This window comes from Pocillopora damicornis, chromosome 9 (assembly GCF_964200805.1).
Source record: "Pocillopora damicornis chromosome 9, jaPocDami1.2, whole genome shotgun sequence".
Classification (NCBI taxonomy): Eukaryota; Metazoa; Cnidaria; class Anthozoa; order Scleractinia; family Pocilloporidae; genus Pocillopora; species Pocillopora damicornis.
Window position 1 is genome coordinate 8839726 of NC_142678.1, and position 21649 is coordinate 8861374.

At 37.2% G+C, this 21649-nt stretch overlaps 1 protein-coding gene and 1 pseudogene across 3 annotated transcripts; one reads left to right on the forward strand and one right to left on the reverse strand.

The window, feature by feature from the left end:
* Positions 1-150: 150 nt before the first annotated feature.
* On the reverse strand, positions 151-1307 carry LOC149039982 (uncharacterized; annotated as a pseudogene).
* A 4691-nt stretch (positions 1308-5998) lies between these two features.
* On the forward strand, positions 5999-19794 carry LOC113680854 (ETS translocation variant 1). Of its 3 annotated transcripts, none has more exons than XM_089181993.1 (8): positions 5999-6237; positions 10333-10426; positions 10537-10584; positions 10743-10820; positions 11557-11889; positions 12587-12670; positions 15846-15956; positions 18660-19794. In XM_089181993.1, the coding sequence occupies exons 3-8, from the start codon at positions 10560-10562 to the stop codon at positions 19196-19198; spliced, it is 1170 nt and encodes a 389-aa protein (XP_089038119.1). In that variant the 5' UTR covers positions 5999-6237; positions 10333-10426; positions 10537-10559; the 3' UTR covers positions 19199-19794. The 3 variants fall into 3 exon arrangements, with proteins under 3 accessions (XP_089038119.1, XP_027053703.2, XP_027053704.1); XM_027197902.2 differs by lacking the exon at positions 5999-6237 and adding an exon at positions 9904-10242; XM_027197903.2 differs by lacking the exons at positions 5999-6237; positions 10333-10426; positions 10537-10584; positions 10743-10820 and adding an exon at positions 11072-11286.
* Positions 19795-21649: the final 1855 nt, after the last annotated feature.

Sequence of the window (21649 nt, forward strand, 5' to 3'; positions counted from 1 at the left end):
TCGTTGCAGCTCGAAGTAAGATATCGCTTTGATGAACCACACGATGCTTTTGAAGTTTATTTTTTTTTATATTTTTTAATGAAGACAAAACATGTTTCGGATGAAACATCATCCATCGTCAGTTGTATAATGAGAAATAAATGAAATTATGCAATAAATAGTATAGCAAAGTGAGATGTTAACAAGAATAATTAAAAAAACAAAAAAGTGAAACTACTTAAGCTAATTAGGGAGACTAATTAGTATGAAAGGGATAAATTAAGATGTTTGATCTGAGAATTTAGAGACGGCTGCTCCCAGAGGATGTGCATGGCTTCCTTAATTTTCAATTGGAAGCTTGTGAAAGCAGAGTCCAGAATTTTAAAACAATCTTCTGAACAAAGGGAGCGACAATTTTCAGAATCTCTCAGGTGCTGAAAGATGTGGGAATGTTTGTCAGAAGAGAGATGTTTGCGGATGCGAACTGCGACGTGATTGTTGGTTTCACCAACTAACAGGCAGTACAGCCTACATATGAAAACTTATAAATAACTCGCAATCGTAAACCCGCAGGGATAGGATCCTTGACCCCAAACCAACTCTTAATTTTAAACGGGGTGAACACCAACTTAATGTCAAGGTCGCTGCAAAATGTGCTAACTAATTTCTTAATTCTGCGTTGCGTTGTGATGGAAAAAGGACCGATGTACGGTAATTTAAAATAAAAACAATTTTCCTTGCGAGCGGCACTCTGAGAAGAATCGGACATGAAGTTATTGTTAAGAAATTTTCTTACAACATCCTCGATGAGTAAAGTTATTTACGTCAAGGTGAAAGCCAGCCCATATATTACTAATTTAAATGTTCGGTCTACAAGAGTGCGTATTAATCCTGATTTGTAACTGAAAGGTACAAAACTGTAAAACTCAGTGAGAAGACCAGTGTAGGAGTCTTCTTGTGAAACACCGAGGTGATAAAGCCCTGATTTCTATTGTCTTTTAAAGGAACAATTAAGAAGGGGAGCTGGTGGTTTTCTTCCCTCTCCATAGTAATCTTAATGTTGGGGTGCTGGATGTTGATATAACTATAGAAAGATGAAGCATCCTGTTCTTTGTATTTGAATGCTACGAACCTTTGGGCAAGAATTTTAAAGAAAGTTTCCAACAATCGGTGTTGTTTTTCTTTCACCATCATCATTATTTTTCTCGAATAGCACCTGAGGTCAGGATAACGTTTTGAAATCTAAACATTGTATGCCTTTAGGATTGCAATTCTTTTTTTCCCCAAAGCAGACGGATACGGAATTGAGGGAACCGGCAGATTGCTCATCAGGCGCCAGTTTTGGTTCCTATGACGGACTCTGTTTGTGACACAGTTGGAATCGAAGTTCCGTTCATTAACATTTAATTTAACAAAATTAGATATATATATATATCTTATGAGACCTTTTGGTTTGTAGTGTCGCTGAGTATTTTAACGAGTTGTGCCGTAGAAATACTCAGCGATACTACACACCAATACGTCTAATAAGTTATTTATTATCCAACCACTTTTTTTTCTGCTGAGTCTTTCTGTTCATTTCTCATAAGGCGGGAAAAGCAGAGCGTATAGAGAAGCGTAGCGCGCGCAGCTGACTGATTAAACAGGTTTTTTTACAGTACAAAATAACCAACTGTTCAAATAATCGTAGAATATCGCAGGATATTTTTACTCTATTCGCACGTTATTTGTACTCTATTTTGTGCAGTTGGATAACAAATTTGATATTCTGCCTATGTTTGGACGGGTGTTGTACAAACATGAACTTGTTGATGTAGTTCTTAAGCACTCTCTGTTGTTCACTCCTTCGAAGACTTCTACTGGTTTTAACCTCCTTTTCAATGTCAGGATTCTCTTCCACGCAACTTCTTTTTCGACCGATATCTTTTTGTAACACCAAATTGGCAGCTTGCAAAAAAACCTATGATTTCTGATCTACTTTTGTTCCAAGGAATCTCGTGTGGATCCTTTAATGTGATGTAGTCTTACGTATGATCTTTTCAGTAGTGCTTTTCCTCAACAGGAAATTACACCTGTGCACCTGTTCCAGGCGGAGGAAGTGACATCGTTTATGGAAAATTTCTTATAAATGGTTAAAGATAGCAACGTGTTGATAATTCTAAGCTTTTACTGGCTTTTTATTTTATTTCCTGCCATGATCAGGTGCCTTTTCGAACTTTGTTCACCTTTTTGGTACAAGATAAACAAAATAGGTTTGAAATAAAAATCTAACAACATCTGGAATCAATAATATGCATTTCTCTCTAAAAACTTTTTGAAAACGTTACACAGCCTTTTTTAAAACAATGAAAAGAGGAGGAAAAACGAAAAAAGAAACCGGAAACACTGTTGTCGAGTCAGGCACTCCTTGCGACCCAAAACAAACTGTTTCGAAATCCAACCGTTGTTATCAAGGAAAAAAAAAGTTTGTTATCGAGTGAAATGATTATGTCTTAGTTTATTTCTCTTACCAAGATGTATTACTAACAATAACCTTAAAGACTGATAACTAGATCGGAAGAGCTCGCCCCTCCTAATCCCAAATAATGACCAGGTGATCAAAGCGGTTTCATAAAAACCAGGTCAAACAATCGCCAGAGACTCTGAAGATCAACATTACCGCCATCAACAAGAGAGAAATGAGTTGTACTGGTATTCATACGATCGCCCGAGATCGTTCCAATTGTCTCAGAATTGGACGATTGGAACTCTCCGGGTTGCCAGTTGTAGCGATCATTCCCATTCTGTCTTGCGTGCGGAAATGACACGCGCTTCTATTAAGCATTCCATTTAATCCGTCGTCACTTCCACGGGGAGGATTTGTCTCTCCTTCAGTTTTGCCGATGGTTTTAATTTGCCGCTAGTATGATACACGGAAATTTTTAAAATCCCGCGTGTATTTTAAGGCTGTTTCCGCCACTGTTCCAAAGTGCATATATACGGTCATTTGAAATCATTTAACAAAACCTATTGTAACCAAAGTTGATCCGCTTTTCTTGATACGAAGAGTGACTGGCATCTATTTTCTCTGAACTGAATCAAACATTAAGGTCATGAGATAGATAAAGAGGAATTCCAACTTAAACCGAAAGCCCCTTGATGTTAAAGAAAATTCCTCTTCAGGACCATAAGATATGTAGAGAGAACAGTGTGGAGAATATGCTTACTGATGTTGGAGTGAAAAAAGCTGAGGGATTCTGGTCCCGGTCACACTAAACAAGTTTTAAAGCAGCAGTTCTCAGGTAACCTTAAGAATGAATCTTAGAGGACTGCTGAAAAAAAAGATAAGGGAGCATATATCAGTAGAAAAGGGAGTCTCCTGAAATATGCACTGCTGGTTAACGCAAAAATGCTGCCTTCAAACTTGATAAATACAACCTGGAATATGATTCTTCCGAAAATGAGTAGTTCCGAGTTGAGTGTGCATTTTCGCCATTATTTAAAATCGTTTTTACAATTCAAAATTCGTGACAAGATGCCAGAGGACGTGATGCTAATGCAACAAACGCTGACGGAAAAAATCAAACTTCAAGCAGGACGACAAAACTAAAAAAAAGAGCCTCGAAAATAATTTCATTCAAAATCACCTTATTAAAGGAACCTTAGCCAGAATTTAATGTGGGGCAATTCTTTAGGGTCAATTAGCGACAGTTCTCTCGAAATTCTTTCCCACAAAATGTGAGCGATCCAAATGACGGAGAGGTAATCAGTAGTCAAACTGTCGAACTAAATGAACAAGGGATTGAAACCTTGAATAGAAATTCTTTCTTCTCATCCCTTTGCAATGTGTTTTTATCTTGGTTCAGGTTAAATAACGATCCATGGAGACGGAATTATGTCGATAATTAACGGGTGTCTAATTGTCTATTGTCAGCCTGATTGAATGGAAGGAGCATTCATAAGTTTTAAGCTGTAATATAAACGTGATTTTCCTCCTCCGAGTTTATTCTGTGCCATAGTGCACATGTAAAACTGAAAAGCCTACCATTCACCGCTCTTTTTTTTTTCCTTGTTCTTATTGAGTTTACAATCGTTCAACTCATGAGCTAGCACAGTCATAAATATCTAATTCCTTACCTAGGGTAGAAATCTCTGTGTTGCTGCTATATTTAAGACGAGTTCCTCCAAATTTATTCAGACAAATGGGGAAGGAATTTTGTCATAATGGCGTTTGATCATTTTCAAGAGGTAGTAAATAAGCAATTATTGCACACCGAGGTAGTAGTTACCTAAGTTAACAGACTTACTGACGACAAGCAAATTTACAGATACCACAGGATAATCTTTTCAAAAATATTTCGTTAAGGTGGTCTAAATAATACATAACCCATATAACATGATATTGCATTTGGAGCTTATCTCGCAAAAACAAGCAAATATTTTGCCCTAATAGTTTTTCCTGGGCCGATATTTTGGGAGATACGGAGGCAGATGGACCCGCCGGGACTCTGAATATTTCAATAAATATGATGTGAGTAATTACATTTATTCAAAACTTGCGAGCAACAAAAGCCATCGTTTTTTTTTTTGTTTTTTTTTTTTTGGGTGTGTGTTTATATGTCATGGAAATACAACTCGTTTTTTCGGCTTTCTAGTAATTACTTAAACTTGCCTCTTGTTGAAAAAAGGGGCGAGAATTACGCGTTAAAATACTCAACAAAACCCAGCACACAGAGCATATATTTCTCACCATTGTTACTGTGAAAAGATCTCCGGAAAAACTTAATTCGCTAATTCAGGATGGATTTGTTAGCGAGAAGACGCAAGGATAGTGCGATAATATCAATTAAAGGTGATATGCTTCCGCCTTAGGTAGGTGGACTAAATCGAACCTCGATTAACAAAAACTTACACGCACACACGTGTGATTTGAAAAGATCAATACCTAGTTGGAAATAATTCCGATTTCTGAAAAGTAATTATGCTTTTAGACCAGCAATAGAGTCGGTATACAGTGTGAATCGTGGCACGACAGTAATTATTCTTGACATAGGCTGTTCAATTCTGTCTTGTATTGAAACAAGTCGAATTTCTTTTTTAATTTTAAAGTTGGCTATTAGGGCTTAGCATCGTCTGAAATTATTAGCCAATAATTCAAAAAAGCTACTGTTTCATTTGGGTTGCTGCCATGCACCAAATCATTTTCATTCTTAATGAGTTTAGTTAAAATTGAAGAGTTTCGAGTCTGCTATACCCGGAATTGAACTCTCCAAAAATCGTCCACAATTTCCAAACTAAGATTTAAATTAAACTGTTTTGTTATAGATGTAGTATGTGATTTTATTTCTCTGTGGAATCAATGAAACGGGTATTTCGAAGCGGACGATTAAAGATGCGATTTCTGCTCTGATGAGGTAGAGGCGTTAAAAAGAGGTGGAATTAGAGCTTAAGAAACAAAGAATTGTTATGTTTGGACTTGTAATATAAGGAAATACCCGATTTTTCATTTTGTTCATTCAGCCTCATAAACAATGGTTTAATTGCTTGTGCGTTATTAATCCAGTTTTCACTGATTAAAGAATAATTCTGTCGCACTACTGAGAAAAACAAAAACTTGGTTTCAGGAAGCCATCTCAAAACACAGAAAAAAAATCTTGCAGCCGGCATTGAAAAATAGGATAATAACAAATCATTCTTACAATCTTACCTTTTATCGAATAAAACTCAAATTAAGTATATCTTGTGGCGAAAATTTATGGGAAAACAAGATCACTGCATGAAGGACACTTAAAAAAAATTCAGACTGTGGTGAAAGTTTATCCCGGTTTTCTTAACCTTTCTCTCAGTTTTAATATTTTTTAGTTTCTTTCAGCGATGAAATTGATTACTTCGAATAGCACGTTCAAACGAACAAGATTTTATTGTACAAGTGCTTCTAACATTTCGAAACTCTATATCCCTCCAATTATTCGGATTTTTAACTAATAACTTCATCCGTAAATGCATATTACTAATTTTACCATGCAGCTGAACACCGAGTAACCCACGTGAGCGAATGAAAATATCACCCGTCTTTGCATGAACGACTTTCACAAAGAAACGGTTTTAGCTTTCAGATTGAGTTAGCGTGCCTGACGAAATAGCTATTGAATTCGCTTCAGTTACGAGCTAACGACTTACTTTGTTTCATTCAAAGAAAACGGCTCTTTCATGAAATTTCTCACGAAAATTTCGTGAAACAAATTCTGAAAGCCCCTTTGAATCTTCGACCGGAAGCAGGTAAGTCCGTTAATGTTCCTTGAATGAACATGTCAAGTCTCCTATGCGTGGAACTTTGATATACCAGAACTGCGTTAAAAGTACGTCAGTACAGTTTAAGTAATTTAGCTAGCTTTTCCGTCTGCTCTCATTTCTTTCTCAGAGCAAACAACAATTGAGATCCCATCAAAATTCCGGAAAATTCTGTCATATACAGAAGCCTGCCATCAATGCGCGCGCCAAGCCGACAGAGGGATTTTCTTCAAGAGCGATTTTTTTCTCTTTTATTTTTTCAGAGTGTGTGGTTAGGCCTTTTTTTAAAGTTCTCGTTGCATATAAATTATTTTGAAAACAAGGCCGAGATCATTTTCCATTAGAAAGGGAGCTAAAACTAACAAATCAATTGGTCGCGTTTCATTATAGCGCAAGGAGGAAGAGTTATAGATTACTTAGAAGACAAAGCAATTGTGTCAAAATAAATTAAATAAATTAAATATAATTTAATTAAATATTCTAATGTTCTTAATCTCTATAAGTTTCAAAACAGAGCTAGTGGGTCTCTATGTGATCGATTTTTGTGGTCAAAACAAGGGAGATGTTCATGGAAATGTCTTTGCATTTGTTCATTTCAAAAAAGAAATCTTTGATTAAGAACAAACTTCTAAGAAGAAGACAAAAGACGAGCTACAGGAGGGAATGATTTGTTTGGTGTGTTTCTGACGCGTGCGCACTACACGCAATAACAGGTGTAACTAAATCGTATGTTGGTGCTATTGTCGTTGTGTGTTTTCACTGACTTGTGAAGTTGCTATTATCTTTTCTACTTCTCTAAGCCCCACAAAAAAGAAAAGTTTCCTCTATCGTTTAAGTTTCACGAGGAAGCTGTCTTTTTTTTAGCGGCTTAAATCGCAAATGATCTTGTATTGTTCTCGAAGTGCGAAAAATTGGATGAGACGAGCAAAGTTGTGACGCGAGTTTCATTTCAGTAAAAGTGTTGAATCTGTCCGTCTACTGCGTTTGTAATATGAGCAAACATTTTACACTGCACACTAGAGAACTTTCCTTCAATGTCAGATTTCAGGCCAACTTTGCGGATTAGGAAAAAAATTATTTTCTGTTTAATACAGCAACCAACACAAAGTGTTTCTCTTATTGTTTTTCACGGCAGCAATTCGAATGATGAGAAGTAAACATTTAGGCTTTCTGCCGTAAAAAACAACAATTGCTATAGAAAAACTCTCCAATAAATTAAATTTGTGAATAAAATTAACTCTCACTGGATAAGTTGTTGCCAAATATGCCAGCAGAAAGGAAGTTATTCTGAGTAGCAAATGCAACTCATAATTATGAAATGCAGGGTAAAGAATCTAAAAAAGTCAAAATTTTGTGACGAGAGGATACCCTGAACGAGTTTGTTCATAATTTTCGCTTATTTTGTCGAAACAAAGCCCAAGACTTATTAGAGATATTGTAAAAAGAAAGAAAGGTAAACGAGAATTGCAGCTGCTACGCTCCAAGATTTTCACATCTCATGGCGACTGAATATCTAATGTATTATTATCAGGCTAGTAGGTCAGGTGGCGCTCGCTACAAAGTTCTAAACGATAGCGACTTAAGTCGTTACTGGATCACGTCTAACCACTAAGAGCGAAATCTAAAAACTCGACTTCATTACATCACTCTGTGAAATTCTTGTTTACCAAAGGTGTATGGCAGAATTGGCTTGGCATGTTGTTCATGGCGCGGCTTGCACTAAAGACTTGCCGTTTAACTCTCATTTTTCTGTTTATCACAAAAAGAGTATTTCGTTCATCAAAAGAGAACAGAAGTAAAAAGGGATTATGCTTTATTCGGGGGAACATTTTCTGAGCTTAAGGTGAATTTAGTTATCACAGGCAATAAGTTGTCGGTGCCTTTTCATACGCTCGGTGACAAACGCAATCCACTGGCAAGTCAAGTCGTATCAGTTGCAAACCTTTTAGTCACTGGACAGTAAATTTTGCAGGAAATATCAAATGATGTGATTGTTTGTGTTTTTCAATTTCCCATTTTGAGCGTATTAACTTCTTTTCTATAGTTCTCCGATTGTGTCTTTTTCTTATTGAAAAGTTGATCATTTGTGCCTCGTGTCGATGTAAAAAATAAAAACCTCGCTCTTTCAAATACTGATAACTTCACACTTGCCTTTCAAACCGATAGTGATCATTTCTCCTTTATTCCATTGATAAAAATTACGCATTTTCGATTTCCCGCGTGTCCGTTTTCTCGTACGTGACCGTGCGGCGCGCTCCAAAAATATTGCGTTGTTCTGCGTGACGTGAGCGCAATGCGAGGGCTGACGCACCTACGCTTTGGTTTGTCAGTTACTTTATCACTGTGTTCTATTTTCATTTTAAAAAAACTAAACAAGAGTGCATATGATACGTGGGCTTCTACAATCAACAATGGTTCGACAACACAACACACACAGAGTCAAATAGAGCTTGATGAAAAACTCAATCAAGCTGGGAAAGGGTATTATGACGAGCGTGCTTGCCGCCAAATGTAACGTGTAGAAGGGAATGAGTAAAGTTCAATACATTTATGACTGGTCTGATAGCTTGCTCAAACAACATCAATGTATGAGCGGGACCCGGAAATAAATACCACTTTGGCGATAGAAAACTGGACAATAAGTTTGCTGAGCAGTTGAAAATGTCCAATTTCAAGAGAATTTGTGCAAAAAAATTGTGTAGTTGTCCTCATCAATTCATATTAAAGCGTGGGAAAATTTTTCCATTAAACAGCCAACACTCACGAACCCTAAGAAATTCATTTAATGCAAAGATAAATTGCGAACATTACAAGGCCAGGGTTACTCAGATAGTATTTTTAGTAAAAAAGTCACCCGTTTAATTGCTGCAAAAAATTATCAAAACAGACAGAGATTGTTTGCTAATATAATAATCAAGTTTGGGAACGACTTTTTTAGAATTGATGAAAAAGTGAATTTCATCGTCACCTGTATGTAGCGCGAACAATAAAATGCTAACTCATTTTCTCGTCACACAATACCAATTAGCGTACTTGATGTTCGGTTTCCACGGGGTTTTTTGTTTCAAAGCTTAGCCCCTTTTCTGCAAGAGCATTAAAATCAGCTCCCGTCAGGAGCTCGCATTCATTCTGCTAAATGATTGTAAATCCCACCCTACTTTCTTCAGGGTTTTCGTGTACGTTTTTCCCCTTGGGGACCACCCCCAAGGTTTAACCTGTAAATTAAATCGCACGCATCTCGTATTTTCACCAAAAAGAACAAAGTAAACAACTATTTGAAATTTGTCTTTTTGTAATCTTGAGTCCAATAAGAGCGGACAAGGCCGATGTCGCTTCACTGATGTCTGTAGCTGGCAATTTAGCCGGTGTTTCGGGCGGGAACGGTTTACCTCCCAGTTCAACCCCCTTCGAGTTTTTAACCTCGATGAGAGCGATTGTTGAATGTGATCATGTTATTAGGTGTAGCGCTGAATGACAAGCAAGGCACGCGTTCGCCAACTCGCCGCGACAGCTAACGTGTGCCAAATGAGTCTAATTGTCTTCATTGTTATGATTGGTCAATAGACAGAAATTGACACTCGCTGAATTGCTACTTGCAAATGACCAATCATACATCAAAAGGAATAAATTGGTAAACCAATGAGAAACGCGTTCACGATAAATGAAAGATTTGATCAAAAGCCGGACAGCTAAAATCTACAACTATGATCTCGTGTGAATATGACAAAGCCGGCCAAATATAACACACTGGAGTGTACCGCCAGTTGCCATTTTTTACTACAAGCCCTAAATTAATTCATACCGATACGGAGTTCGCCCATATAGCTTTTATATTTGCCGTGTTTCATAACAAAAAAAACCAATATAAGCCCGATAGTTGACTCGTTACGGCATCGCAAGATTTTCAAAAACGGTGTGTAACTTACACACTGAGATAGAATGTACCAGTTCGACTCTACATACGATCAGGAGGTTCCACACATGTACCCGAAGGTAAACTACTCACAAATGATGTCTCGCTAACAAAGATACTTTCAGTTTTGTTTCCATTCATCGATCACTTTCTTCATTTACTTTCGTCAGCTCTCTTCAAGACCTACTCACGTCGAACGAAAATCTTGTAGTCCCGTTGAGCGTATTCGCGGACAGGGTGAAAATTTGTCTCTAGACTCGCAAGGTAATCATAACCTACGCTTGGTTGCCAATATTTGTGTTTATTAGATTGTCTGACGTTCCAAAAAAAAATTGAAAACGAAATAGATCGGATCATTTTTTATCTTTTGTCAGAATTATTTCAAGATTTGTGCCAAATGCAAGAACACTGGATGATTGAAGGTAACTACGTTAACGTGAAGTGTGCGGCGAGTTAGCGATAATTTTATTAGCGTAGGGAATGAAACATCCTGAATAATTGATGAAAAAGTGCCGAATTCATTAAACTCAGATCTTAGACGCATAACGTTTAATTTTCTCTTTCTGTGTGACTTTTAAAGCCCGGCCATACCAGCCAAGTACGACAGACGAGCAATTTGTCCCAGAAATCGAAGGGAACTCGACTTCTTCGAAAGAAGGTAACTGTCAAATATATTGTTGTGTTACCTGAAAAAAATATTCAAAGAAGATTAGGTGTACGTTTCTTACTAAGCAACAGGTATAGGGTAAGAAGCAGAAAAACAGTTTTTTTTGAGCGAAGTTACCTCCAGCTGTAAATGTCGCCAAATTTTTTTCCGCGTCTTCATGTAGTTGTTAGAGGAACGTTAATTAAGTCGAATTTTGTCGGTAAACACGTGCCTTAAGTAAGATTTCTGACCGCTGAAACACCACCGTAATTAATGTTATCTCTGGTGACAGCGTTTTTTCCCAATCTCTCCTTGTTTTTTGCCTCGGGGTTAGATTATTTATGCCTTAAAAACACCGCTGTAATGTTATGATGCTCATAAATTTGCAGCCATTTTCCAACTGGAGAAAAGTCACTAAAAACCGCATCAAAAGATCCGCGCCGATAAATGGCCTTAAATATCGATGAATATTTTTCAGGTCTCTATTTGCCTAAAACGAAGTTAAATAACAGTTTTTTTCTTGTTTTTATGGGGAGCCTTGATTTTCAAGCAATAATACAATCACCCGGCGTATTATTTTCCCAACAAAAGTTGTACATTTCGCTTGTTTTCCTTGCTCTGCCCCCATCCCATTTTTTCATTATGTAAATAAGGCATTCTTTTTTGTTTAGGCCATTCATAACGTTAGTTTTGTTTTGAAAATGAATAGGCATTTTTGTCTAGAGGTATATTTTTTCTCGTTTTGTAGGCTGCTATGCCACACACATTAAAGCAGAGCCGAGGGAGCGCGCCTGTCAACAGACTGAACACTATCGCCGAGGAACACTCAAGAACACAAATAAGATGGACAAGGCCAGCGACAACTCTTCCTACATGAGAATGATCAGTGAAAGCCATGCTTCAAGCAGTTCCCCTTTAGTATACACCTGCTCAGCTCAGCCATCGGGTTTTCACTGTATGAAGGGCTACAGACAGTTAGCGTACGACAGCACGCCTTTCGATTCATCGCAAGCTCCTAGCTATCCTTCCATCAAGCAGGAACCTATCGATTACACGACATGCGAGAATCCCTACGACCAAGGTACGCTTCGAAAAAACTTCTTCTCTCGTCTCAGTTCTGAAGTGTTTGTTCTTTGCTGTCTCTTCCAATGTTTTAATTTTTCGTTCCTTCTACTTTTTTTATGAACTAATACTAAATTTTCATGCTTTGCTACATCCGTGGAGTAATAAAATCAAGTCTTGTATTTTTCGTCGTTAATTTAATTTTTTCTTCACTTGAAATGTACACTTGTTGAAAGAAACACTTTTGTTGGGCTGTATCACATTCTGTTCTTGATTTTCCCCCACTGGCAAAAGGCAAAGACATTTTAAAGCAATGACCACCCAGCGCCAATCAATTCTTCTCCGCTCATTTAGGAATGAAAATTTTATGAAGAGTGAAAGTTATTTTTTAATAAGCCTTTTTTTGCTATCTTTACAGCAATTACTGTGGTTTTTCAACTCCAATTCCCTGCCTCGATTAACAGCAGTGTATGAAATCTGTCACGTGTGTTTAGCACAAGAAATGTACTAGTTGTTACTGCTGCTCATTTCAGTTTGTGAAATTGTTAGATAACTGATAAACGAACGCGTTGTAAACGGTTTTTAAGCTCTGCCCTTTTGTTTAGGTGCTTTGATAAAGTATATATGTTTTGTGGTTAAAGCACTAACAAATGGCTTCCCCTATATATATATATTCTGTTGGCGGCTTCGCGTAATTTATTATCTCTTCCTTTCAGAACGTTTACAAAGTCTCGCGTCGTTTCATCATCAGGTGCATCAACAGGCCGAGTGTTATGGCCTCCAAACATCTTCAACAGAGGGTAAATTTTTTCCATTGTAAAATACCACTCGGTGAATTGTTTTTCATTCTAATTAGACATTTTGATAGCCCACACATTATGAATATTCATGGCGCTTTGATTTTATGATAGAAAATGTTGAAATTAATTTTAATTGTTATGGAGTGAACCGAACACAATATCTGAAATTTAAGGCGCAGATGTTTTTACCATGATTGCTGCATCACTTTAATATTTTCTTTGGCAAACACATATGAACTCATGACAGCCTTAAGCCAGATGCTCTTTCTTTCCCGAAAGCAATTTCTTGCTCTTTTTCATTTTCAAAATCAATTAAATTATTTTCAAACACCATTCGCTCTGGACTTAAAATAATCGGCTATATTTTTTCTTCTCGACCTTCAGTATTCTTGTTTTTGTGAGTGCGAGTTGTTTTCTTTTTTTGTATGCGAGTTATGATGCTTTTCTCCACTTAAAAATCTTAACAAAAAAAATACTCGCTAATTGAGGTAAAAACATTTTCAAAGGGTTTTAGGAAGATCCCTAGTTTACATTTGGGATGAATCCTTGGCTTAGTTCCTTGGATCGTTTATTCCCCGCCGCTTCGCAAATTCACTACTCGATCTAGTGTTACAATCCAAGCTTCCAGATTTCTCACAAGCCAAGATGCTATTGTTTGCATTTTGTATTTCTGTAATTAAATTATACGTTGACAGCGGTACATTTCAGTGGGGCATTTTAAGCCTTGAAGCACGGTAAAACATGATAGGCTTTTCCAAACTTTTTAAAATTAGTTTAGATTTTGAGAGCCATTTACTCGGTATTGTCAAAGGTAATTTAATTTGCTTGGTGTAGGAGAGTCGTTTAAAATTCACAATCATCATGCAGGTGTATTTTAGCTTTCAATGGGCTAAATTTCAGCTGATTAGTGTTTTAAAGTTCTCTTCCTCCTGAATATCTATTCAAAGCGCACAAAACCTTGTTCTCTTACCGGTAGAAATTAGTTGCAAAAGTGTTATACATGACCTTTTAATTTCCCAATTGCGCTCAAATGAAGCAGAAGAGATTTTCTCTTCTTTGCAGTCTTGTTGGTAACCGCCATGATATAGAAAAGAGCATTTATTGACAGCGAATCGAATAAAAACACACCTCTTAACTCTGCTCATTTTTATTATACAAATAAAGGAATTAAGCTATGTTGAAGTTCAGAATATAGAGTTTCTTTTCGCTCGATCAAGTTTGTTTGAAGTTGCTTAAGAAAATAAGTACGTTGAATTCGGAGCCTTTTCAAGCGACGCGAGCAATGTCACCAGAGAATTGCTCACAAAATGTCAGTAAAAATTTTTCAACGGCTTCCAGAGACTCACGAAAGTGTTTCAATCAATGTTCACACGTGAATGAATCGATGATTTGATGAGCTCTGTAGTTTGTTCTTGTTTATGCGGATTTTGGTTTCTTTCATTCGATTAATTACATAAGTAGGTAGCTTCTCCTATCATGGTGATACCAAACACTTCAGCCCACATCCCGATCAACTCACTCGAATAGTTAACGTTGAATTTGCCATTTCACAGTTTTGTCGCGTTCTGAATCTGAAACTCAGACTTACCCAATGCGTTCTAAATATTCTAGAAAATAAAATGCGAGCACAAAGTATGGCTAATAATTCAATTCACAGTTTCTTTAATTGTAGAAACGGAAGACGGTACAATTTTCAAAAATAAAAAAATAGAAAAACCTCGAGGCACATAAAATCACCTGCAACTAGGTTAATAGATCATGTTCCTTCGAAAATAGTCAGTGAATGCATAGTGATCCTGTCTATTATAAACTGAGATCTGTCCACCAAAACAATTTGAAGGCAATTTTAGGGTTTTCTGTGTCGAATAATCGTTCCATGCTGTGTGCCTCTCGTTAATTTCTGCTAGCCGCGATTTATGCGGCGAATGGCCTTTTCTGCAGCTCCACTGCCATTCACACGGTTGGATGAACGATATTACTAGAACTTTTCATTCAATAAACGAATGTTTTCTCGTGAATCGTTCTTGAAGCGATCCGTCTTCACGCAGCCGCCTAAAGCAATCGTGGAGCGATTTTTCGTTGAGCTCTGCTTTGTTTTGACGCGGCCCTCTAGCCGTTTGTACCACTGAGGTACTGCCGAGGTGTTTTTATTTCTAACCCACAACTGAACGGTCTTAACTCCATTTCACGCACAGTAACTGTGTACAAGGCCTCGTCGTGCATTAAAATATTGGAATAAAGAGGAAGGGAAGCCTCAATTTATACCAAAGACAGGATATTTACAGTGGTAAACGGGAAGCGATATGTCAACAAGAAAGGGCGGAAACGATCAGAGATTTAAGAGTGTACTTTAAAACACTCCGAACACGGGAAACGGGTTAATTTTTACTAGCGCTTCTGAAACGAAAAAGGCATTGGAATCTGAAATAATGTAGTGAACCAATCCAAAGCGAAAATTTAGGGGGCAGAAACGCACCAGTGAATAGGTTGTAATGATAGCATACTTCTCTCAGTACACTGCGAGATTGCGTCGAGATTTCAGTGATTTACGGCTGCATGGTGACAAGCCTATTTTCTTTCCTGTTTAAACGTTTCTGTTATCAAAGGGACACGCGTACTGTTAAATCCGCTTGGCAGAAAAAATATCATAATACTGCTGACATAGTGGTATTTAATATTGAAACTATTTCAAAAGATACCACCTCAGTTTAAAGGTTGTGTGAGCTCTCGGTAGTGGAAGCTCCGGTGATTTTCACCAAAACACAGTGCTTAAGGACTTTACCATTTTGTCTCTTATTTGGGCTAAACAACGACCGGACGTAATACGTTACAAAGCAGCATTCAACTTTGCTTGCCACTGACCGAATAATAGCTCTCAGCCGTTTAAGAAATGTTTCATTTATCTTTGCTGCGAATCCTTCTTTGATCTGAAAGAGCAGTAACATTCATGGCCTCCATGCACACGTTCGGTAAGAAAAAATAAACTCACTCGAAGTTTTTGCCATTTACTTGAAAGTAGAAAATAATTGAAATCTCAAAAAACTAATATAATTTTCTTATTTTCTCTGGTAAAAAGATATTCGCTGTCATCTTTGTCTTAGAGCGAAATTGAGTTATTTTGGAATAATGTGGTAATTTGCAATGTTCTAATTTTTTCTTTCACTTTCTTCTTAAGCTGCAGTTTATGATCCAAGTGTTCATTCCTTTTACGACGAACCTTTGCCGTACGCAGAGAGATATCATAAATACACCGACTTCAAAGAACACAAGCCAACTTATAGGGACGGTAAGTCTAACAATTTTTTCCCTACTAAAGGTTTTTATAACCCTTTGCGTCGACTCGAGTTTCGTGCAAAGGTAAACCCATTAAATGTCGCAAGTAAACCTTTTTTTCCATTTCGATGGAAATTAATCTGTCGCAGATTTCGCCTGCTTCTTTACTTTCTGATTTTTTTTGTGTATGTGACAGCAAACTGAACAGCAACGAACACAGAAAAATATTTGTACAAATACTTGAGTGAACGGAAGATACTTGCTGGTAAATTAATATGATTTATACAACACCGCTCTAGTTTGCAAACGATCAAGGTATTACGCGTATCACAGAGGGGGTTTCCTTTACAAGATTTTCTATTTCTCGATAATAAACCGATGTGAAAGAAGACCATGGAAAAAAGCATTAAATTTTTCATTGCACCTGCTTTATTTGGTCAAAATTAAACCTATTGGATATCATATCTAGCTCTATAGAACTTTCTCGTTTTCTGAGGATTTATAAAAATGTTGATTTTCTTTCTGGACATATTTTTTAACGAACGGATACAAAGTGCTCCAAAATCGCAAATTCTAGCTCGATAACTGATGAGATGAATTTTGCGCTAAAAGCGTGCGCGCTATCTCTGTATTGCACTAATTACCAGACTTATTTTGATTACATTCGTAAAGCAGCAAGGCACCCAAGAAATATTCAATGCGACACATGAACACCGTTGAGATATTTATCAAACACTTTGCCATTACCTAGTCATTACACGAAGTAAACCGTTTTCCGGATAAAAGCTACAGTGTAATCTTTACTTAACCATTATTCTTGCCAAGCAATTTTTTTATTCGTATCTTGCCTTAAGAAAACGAAACCATCCGCTAACGTGTAATTGCTTAAATTGGTGGAAAATTCACCTCCTTTTCGATTCTATATCATCAATTAATTTCAGGAAGTTTTCTTGCTGATTAAGACATAAATATTAGGCAAAAACGCAACTTTTCCAACGAGATCTATGCCTCGATTCAAAATGGGTGTGCGAGGAGTGTTTGAAAGACCCGGATGTTAGCGCCACTTGAAATAGCTAAAATAGACAATGAGCACACAACCAACTAAGTCCGCGTGAATACGGTTTTGTTCAAAAACCAGTGGGAAACACAATGTCGGTCTAATCATTTTTTACCTTTTTTCCAGAAAGTATTGCTTCTTTGCTCTCCTTTTTTGAATAATTACAAGATAAATTACTTTTAGGAAAACCAAACATGATGACGCCAAACTTTTCAGAATCTTTGACAAATGTCAAAATCGTTTGATTTCTATTCTGTTAAGGGAACTTTGCACGTCGCAAGATTAATTTCGATCTTTTATTTGTTATTTTCGTTTTGTAACTTAATTAAAACGTGAAATGCAAACGTTTTTGCAGAGATCACCCACCGAACATCAAATTAAGCCACACGCGAAGACAGCAATTTCAAATGAAAACTATTGCTCGTAAAAACCCATGGGATGTCTCTATCGCAAAGATCACGGCCAAACTACATTATGCAAACAGAGCAACCTTCGGACTTACAAATGCGTCATCTGCTGCGCTGAAGTTTCTTAATCGACTAAAAGTGTTTTGAATATCAATGGAAAGTTAGAAGAGCCATTTCATATCTCTGGGCGCTTTGTCAAAGTGCAGCTAATGGTGTTTTCTTGCAATTAATCAAGTTTCATCGTATTCTTTCAATGATAAGCTCTGGCTAATACGCTCCCCACACATGGCTTTTCTCTGCTCGGTTATTTTGAACTATTTAGTATGCGTAACAGCTGTAAAGAGTAGCATTTTACGAGAGCAGTCTAATTTGAATACACTCAGCAAAATGGGAAAATAATTCTTCTATTCTTCGGTTAGGAATCAAAAAAAACTTTTCGATAGGCATGGCCTTAAACACACGGTGAAAATTAGGGAAAATGAAAAAACGAAGCATGAAAGGAGACGAAATTTAAACCACGTTTAAAAAATTGTTGCAGAGCGCTCCTAGAAACGGCTTTTAGGTATTTGATACACTCGGCATTTCTTCTCGGGGAAAAACAAACGGAACAGCGTATTCTTTTAGTTTTGAAAGGTTACTTATAACTTCGAAAGGTGAAAAAGGCAGTATACAATTAAATGTGCTTTAAAGATTTATTCATTGCTGTTTCGAACCTAAGTAACTAAAAATATTCACAATCAAATTTTCCCTGTTTATGAAGTGGACATCTTGCCTTCCTGAAAAACATGTAATTCAATTATTGCGACTTCAGACAAAATTTGCTTTTCACCCACCAAGATAGCCCTCGCTGCTTTTTTGATTCATAAAATGGTGTATTGGTTTGGTTCGAAAGTTGTCAATAGTCCTAAAGATTTCCTGCACATCTGGCCTCATTGCGAATGTAATTGTGTTTTTTTTTCTATTTTCTGGTCCAGACTGTTTTTCCGAGTAATATCTGAAACAGAATCACTTTGACATTAGCAGCTAACTGTGTATGAATGATTCATGAATGATCTATTAAATTTCTATACTTTTACATGCAACAATGAATTTTTCAAAAGTAATGTTTATGTTTAACTTGCCAAGAAAAATACGACTGATTGTATGAATATCTCCCTTTGGATGTCATTCTTTAAATCACCAGTAAGGTCACCGTAAAGTCTAAAATGGATGTGTAAGTTATTAAAACGTGCCGTTCTTTTGCAAAACATAGGTCCTGAGTTTAAAGTTCCGAACGGTGTCACATATCCAGAACCCAGGGCCTTCCAAAGACGGGGCTCATTGCAACTGTGGCAGTTCCTTGTGGCTCTTTTGGACGAGCCTGAATGTTCCTCGTTTATCGCTTGGACGGGGCGTGGCATGGAGTTCAAACTCATTGACCCTGAAGAAGTAGCTCGTCGATGGGGAATTCAGAAAAACCGTCCTGCCATGAACTACGACAAACTGAGCCGTTCTCTTCGTTATTACTACGAGAAAGGAATTATGCAGAAAGTAGCTGGCGAACGTTATGTCTACAAATTTGTGTGCAGTCCTGAGGCCCTCTTCAGCATGGCATTTCCTGATTCACAGAAACCTTACATCAAGCCAGAGTGTCGGGAGCCAAAGCCTGTGAGCCCGCACGCACCTCAGCAGCTTCTTCCTATGCCAAAAGAATCATATCCCAAGCCACCCTTTCCTCAACAGCACTTTGTCAACCCCTCAGCCAGTTGTTATCAAGCAGAGTGGGACCTGGACACTACATGTGTATACTAGGCTTATGAGCTTCAAACAAACAAAAAAACAATGATAACGAAGCAGCTGTAAGTTTTGCAATGAAAAGTTAAATATTGTATCATGACAAAAATCATACTTTGCAGAATGATTTGGCAATGCAGTGATATGGAATATCACGTAGCTTTTCGAATGATTCCTTCGCATATTTTATGACTCCTTCTGGCCAATATAATTTGAGCCTATTCTTATACATGACCAGCAAGGAATAATCGAAGAAAAGAAAAATTGACCTTGAACCGCCGCTGCTATTGTTATTGACGAAAATCCAGGATCGAAAAAGGAATGCCATGGGCTATACGCACCACGTGATATTTTGTATGCAAAGCCGGCCGGCCTTTGTAAAGTTAGAGTGTCAATAAAAACCAGATATATGAAAATATGTGGATACGATCTATTCCAGCGTAAGATTGTTGGAGTACTCGTGTTTTGTCTATAGATGTAAGAAAAAACATTATATCAATAACATTATTGTTTATAAGATGTAAAATACATTTTGACTGAATATCTATGAAATTAAATTTGTAATATTTCTGAGGCAACTTGAGAGCTCAATAAAAAGATGACAAAATGAAAAACGAATAAGACTGCAAAATATACGAAACATTCGCGCATAGCATTATGTGGTTGTGTTTAACCAGAAATTCCCCTTCACACTCTGCTTCACGTTATGAATTGTTTTGATACGTTCGTCAGCTGAGTAGGAAGTACGTATGAGTTAGTAAATGCCGAAACTTTTTCATTCAGAACTATTTTAGTTTTATTTTGAAAGGCCCAGATTTTAATTTCGTTTTCAAAGGGGGCATAAACAACGCTTTAAGTGTAGCAAATCGAGTAACAAAACTAGTGTAGGGAAATTGACGTCGGAAAGTTGACCTGTGGTGTCAGCTAATTGACCAAGGGCGTCGGCGAAGAGACCAGGTATCATTGAAACAGTATCAAGCTACAATCAGTTACAAAAATGTTGAGTCATCTTGAACAAAAAATGAGCATACCAACCTCATCAGATGGCCAAGAGAGAAATTTAGTGAAAAAACCAAGAGCTACCCTTCTTCCCATATTCAATGTTTTTCATTGAAGTTTTTTACATGACACTGCTCAGCTACCAACATTGCCAAGAGGGGAGTGAGAAGATCACATTATGACACATGGTAACTTGTCTCGACTACTTTTGTAACTGGTTGTAGCTCTTTGTAACGTCTGAACCTCTCTTGGTGATGCATGATCAATAAATATTTCATCAAGATGCAACATTATACAAAGTTTAGGTGGATCAAAACCATCTTATTTTATTCTACTTATTTGATAATATACGAGAACAAATTATGCGCATCTGATTGGCTGGAAACAGTGCATTTTTCATGAAACACGAGTGCAAAGTTGTAATACGAGTGCAAATTACAAATAGCGCGCGCGCTGTCAAAATTTCGTATGTCTCGACTTTCTGTCATGCTTTTTTCATGTAGATCATAAACAAGTAACAATATGATTTCTCGTGCAATTTGGAGTAAATAAGCACTTGTTACTTGCGCTTATTTACACCAAATTGCATTCGAAATCAAGTGATTACCTATACTAAGCTGGCTTCAAAACATGCATGTCTCATTCATGTCCCCCCCCTTGTTGGAAATCTGCACTGAGTATGAAATTATACCTTTGTGGATATTTTGGTCGATTTCCAGGTCAACAGTAAAGCTTTGCTTGCAAGAGCACTGTGACAAATAAAAACCAGACAAGTCTGTGTTGGGATAAATTTTTGCCACGAAAGATGGCCGATCTATGGTCTAAAAATTAGATATAGTATGATTAATCAAAGATTTGTCAAGCTCCAGCGAACGTAAAGGCACGATAAAAAAGGCAAGGTCTCATACCATATAATTACATTAACGAAAAGAGGAGGAGTAGGGTCAAATTTACCGCGAGTGTCAAGTCTGAAGACAAATACGACGAACTAGCGAAACATATTATGTCTTATACTGATGTCTGGAGACTTATTAACTTTCCATTAAAACACGTGACTCTTGTGCAAAGAACAGTCTATTGCTATTAAAAATCACCAGATTGCTCAATCATCCTTGGATGCTCTGACCCTGTCCCCCTTTAATTTGACCCTTCAGTATACCCTGCCAATCCCCATTGACTTTGTGTTTTAGTTAACAATGAACTATATAGCAAATATAGGACACGTAAGTCTTTTTGTTTGGGGGCAAATAAATTTATTTTAGAGTTAACAACACGTATAGACACAATGAAGGGTGTTTTTGACACCTTGCGCCAGTTTAGTCTTAGAGTTTAGAGATCTCTGTAAACGGATTTGGGTACCTGACGTAATTCTTTTTGTTGAAAGTTCATTGAAGTCTCTGACAGTTATTGGTGAGGACGAGAACTTAGCTTTCATGATTTAGTGCTCTAAAGATTCTGAAATTAAAACTC

Coding starts and splice junctions, on each gene's coding strand:
- LOC113680854 (XM_027197902.2), top strand. CDS start 10,189: ATGTACCAGTTCGACTCTACATACGATCAGGAGGTTCCACACATGTAC. Junction 10,427..10,536: donor TTTGTCTCTAGACTCGCAAG/GTAATCATAACC, acceptor ATCTTTTGTCAG/AATTATTTCAAGATTTGTGC. Junction 10,585..10,742: donor AGAACACTGGATGATTGAAG/GTAACTACGTTA, acceptor TGACTTTTAAAG/CCCGGCCATACCAGCCAAGT.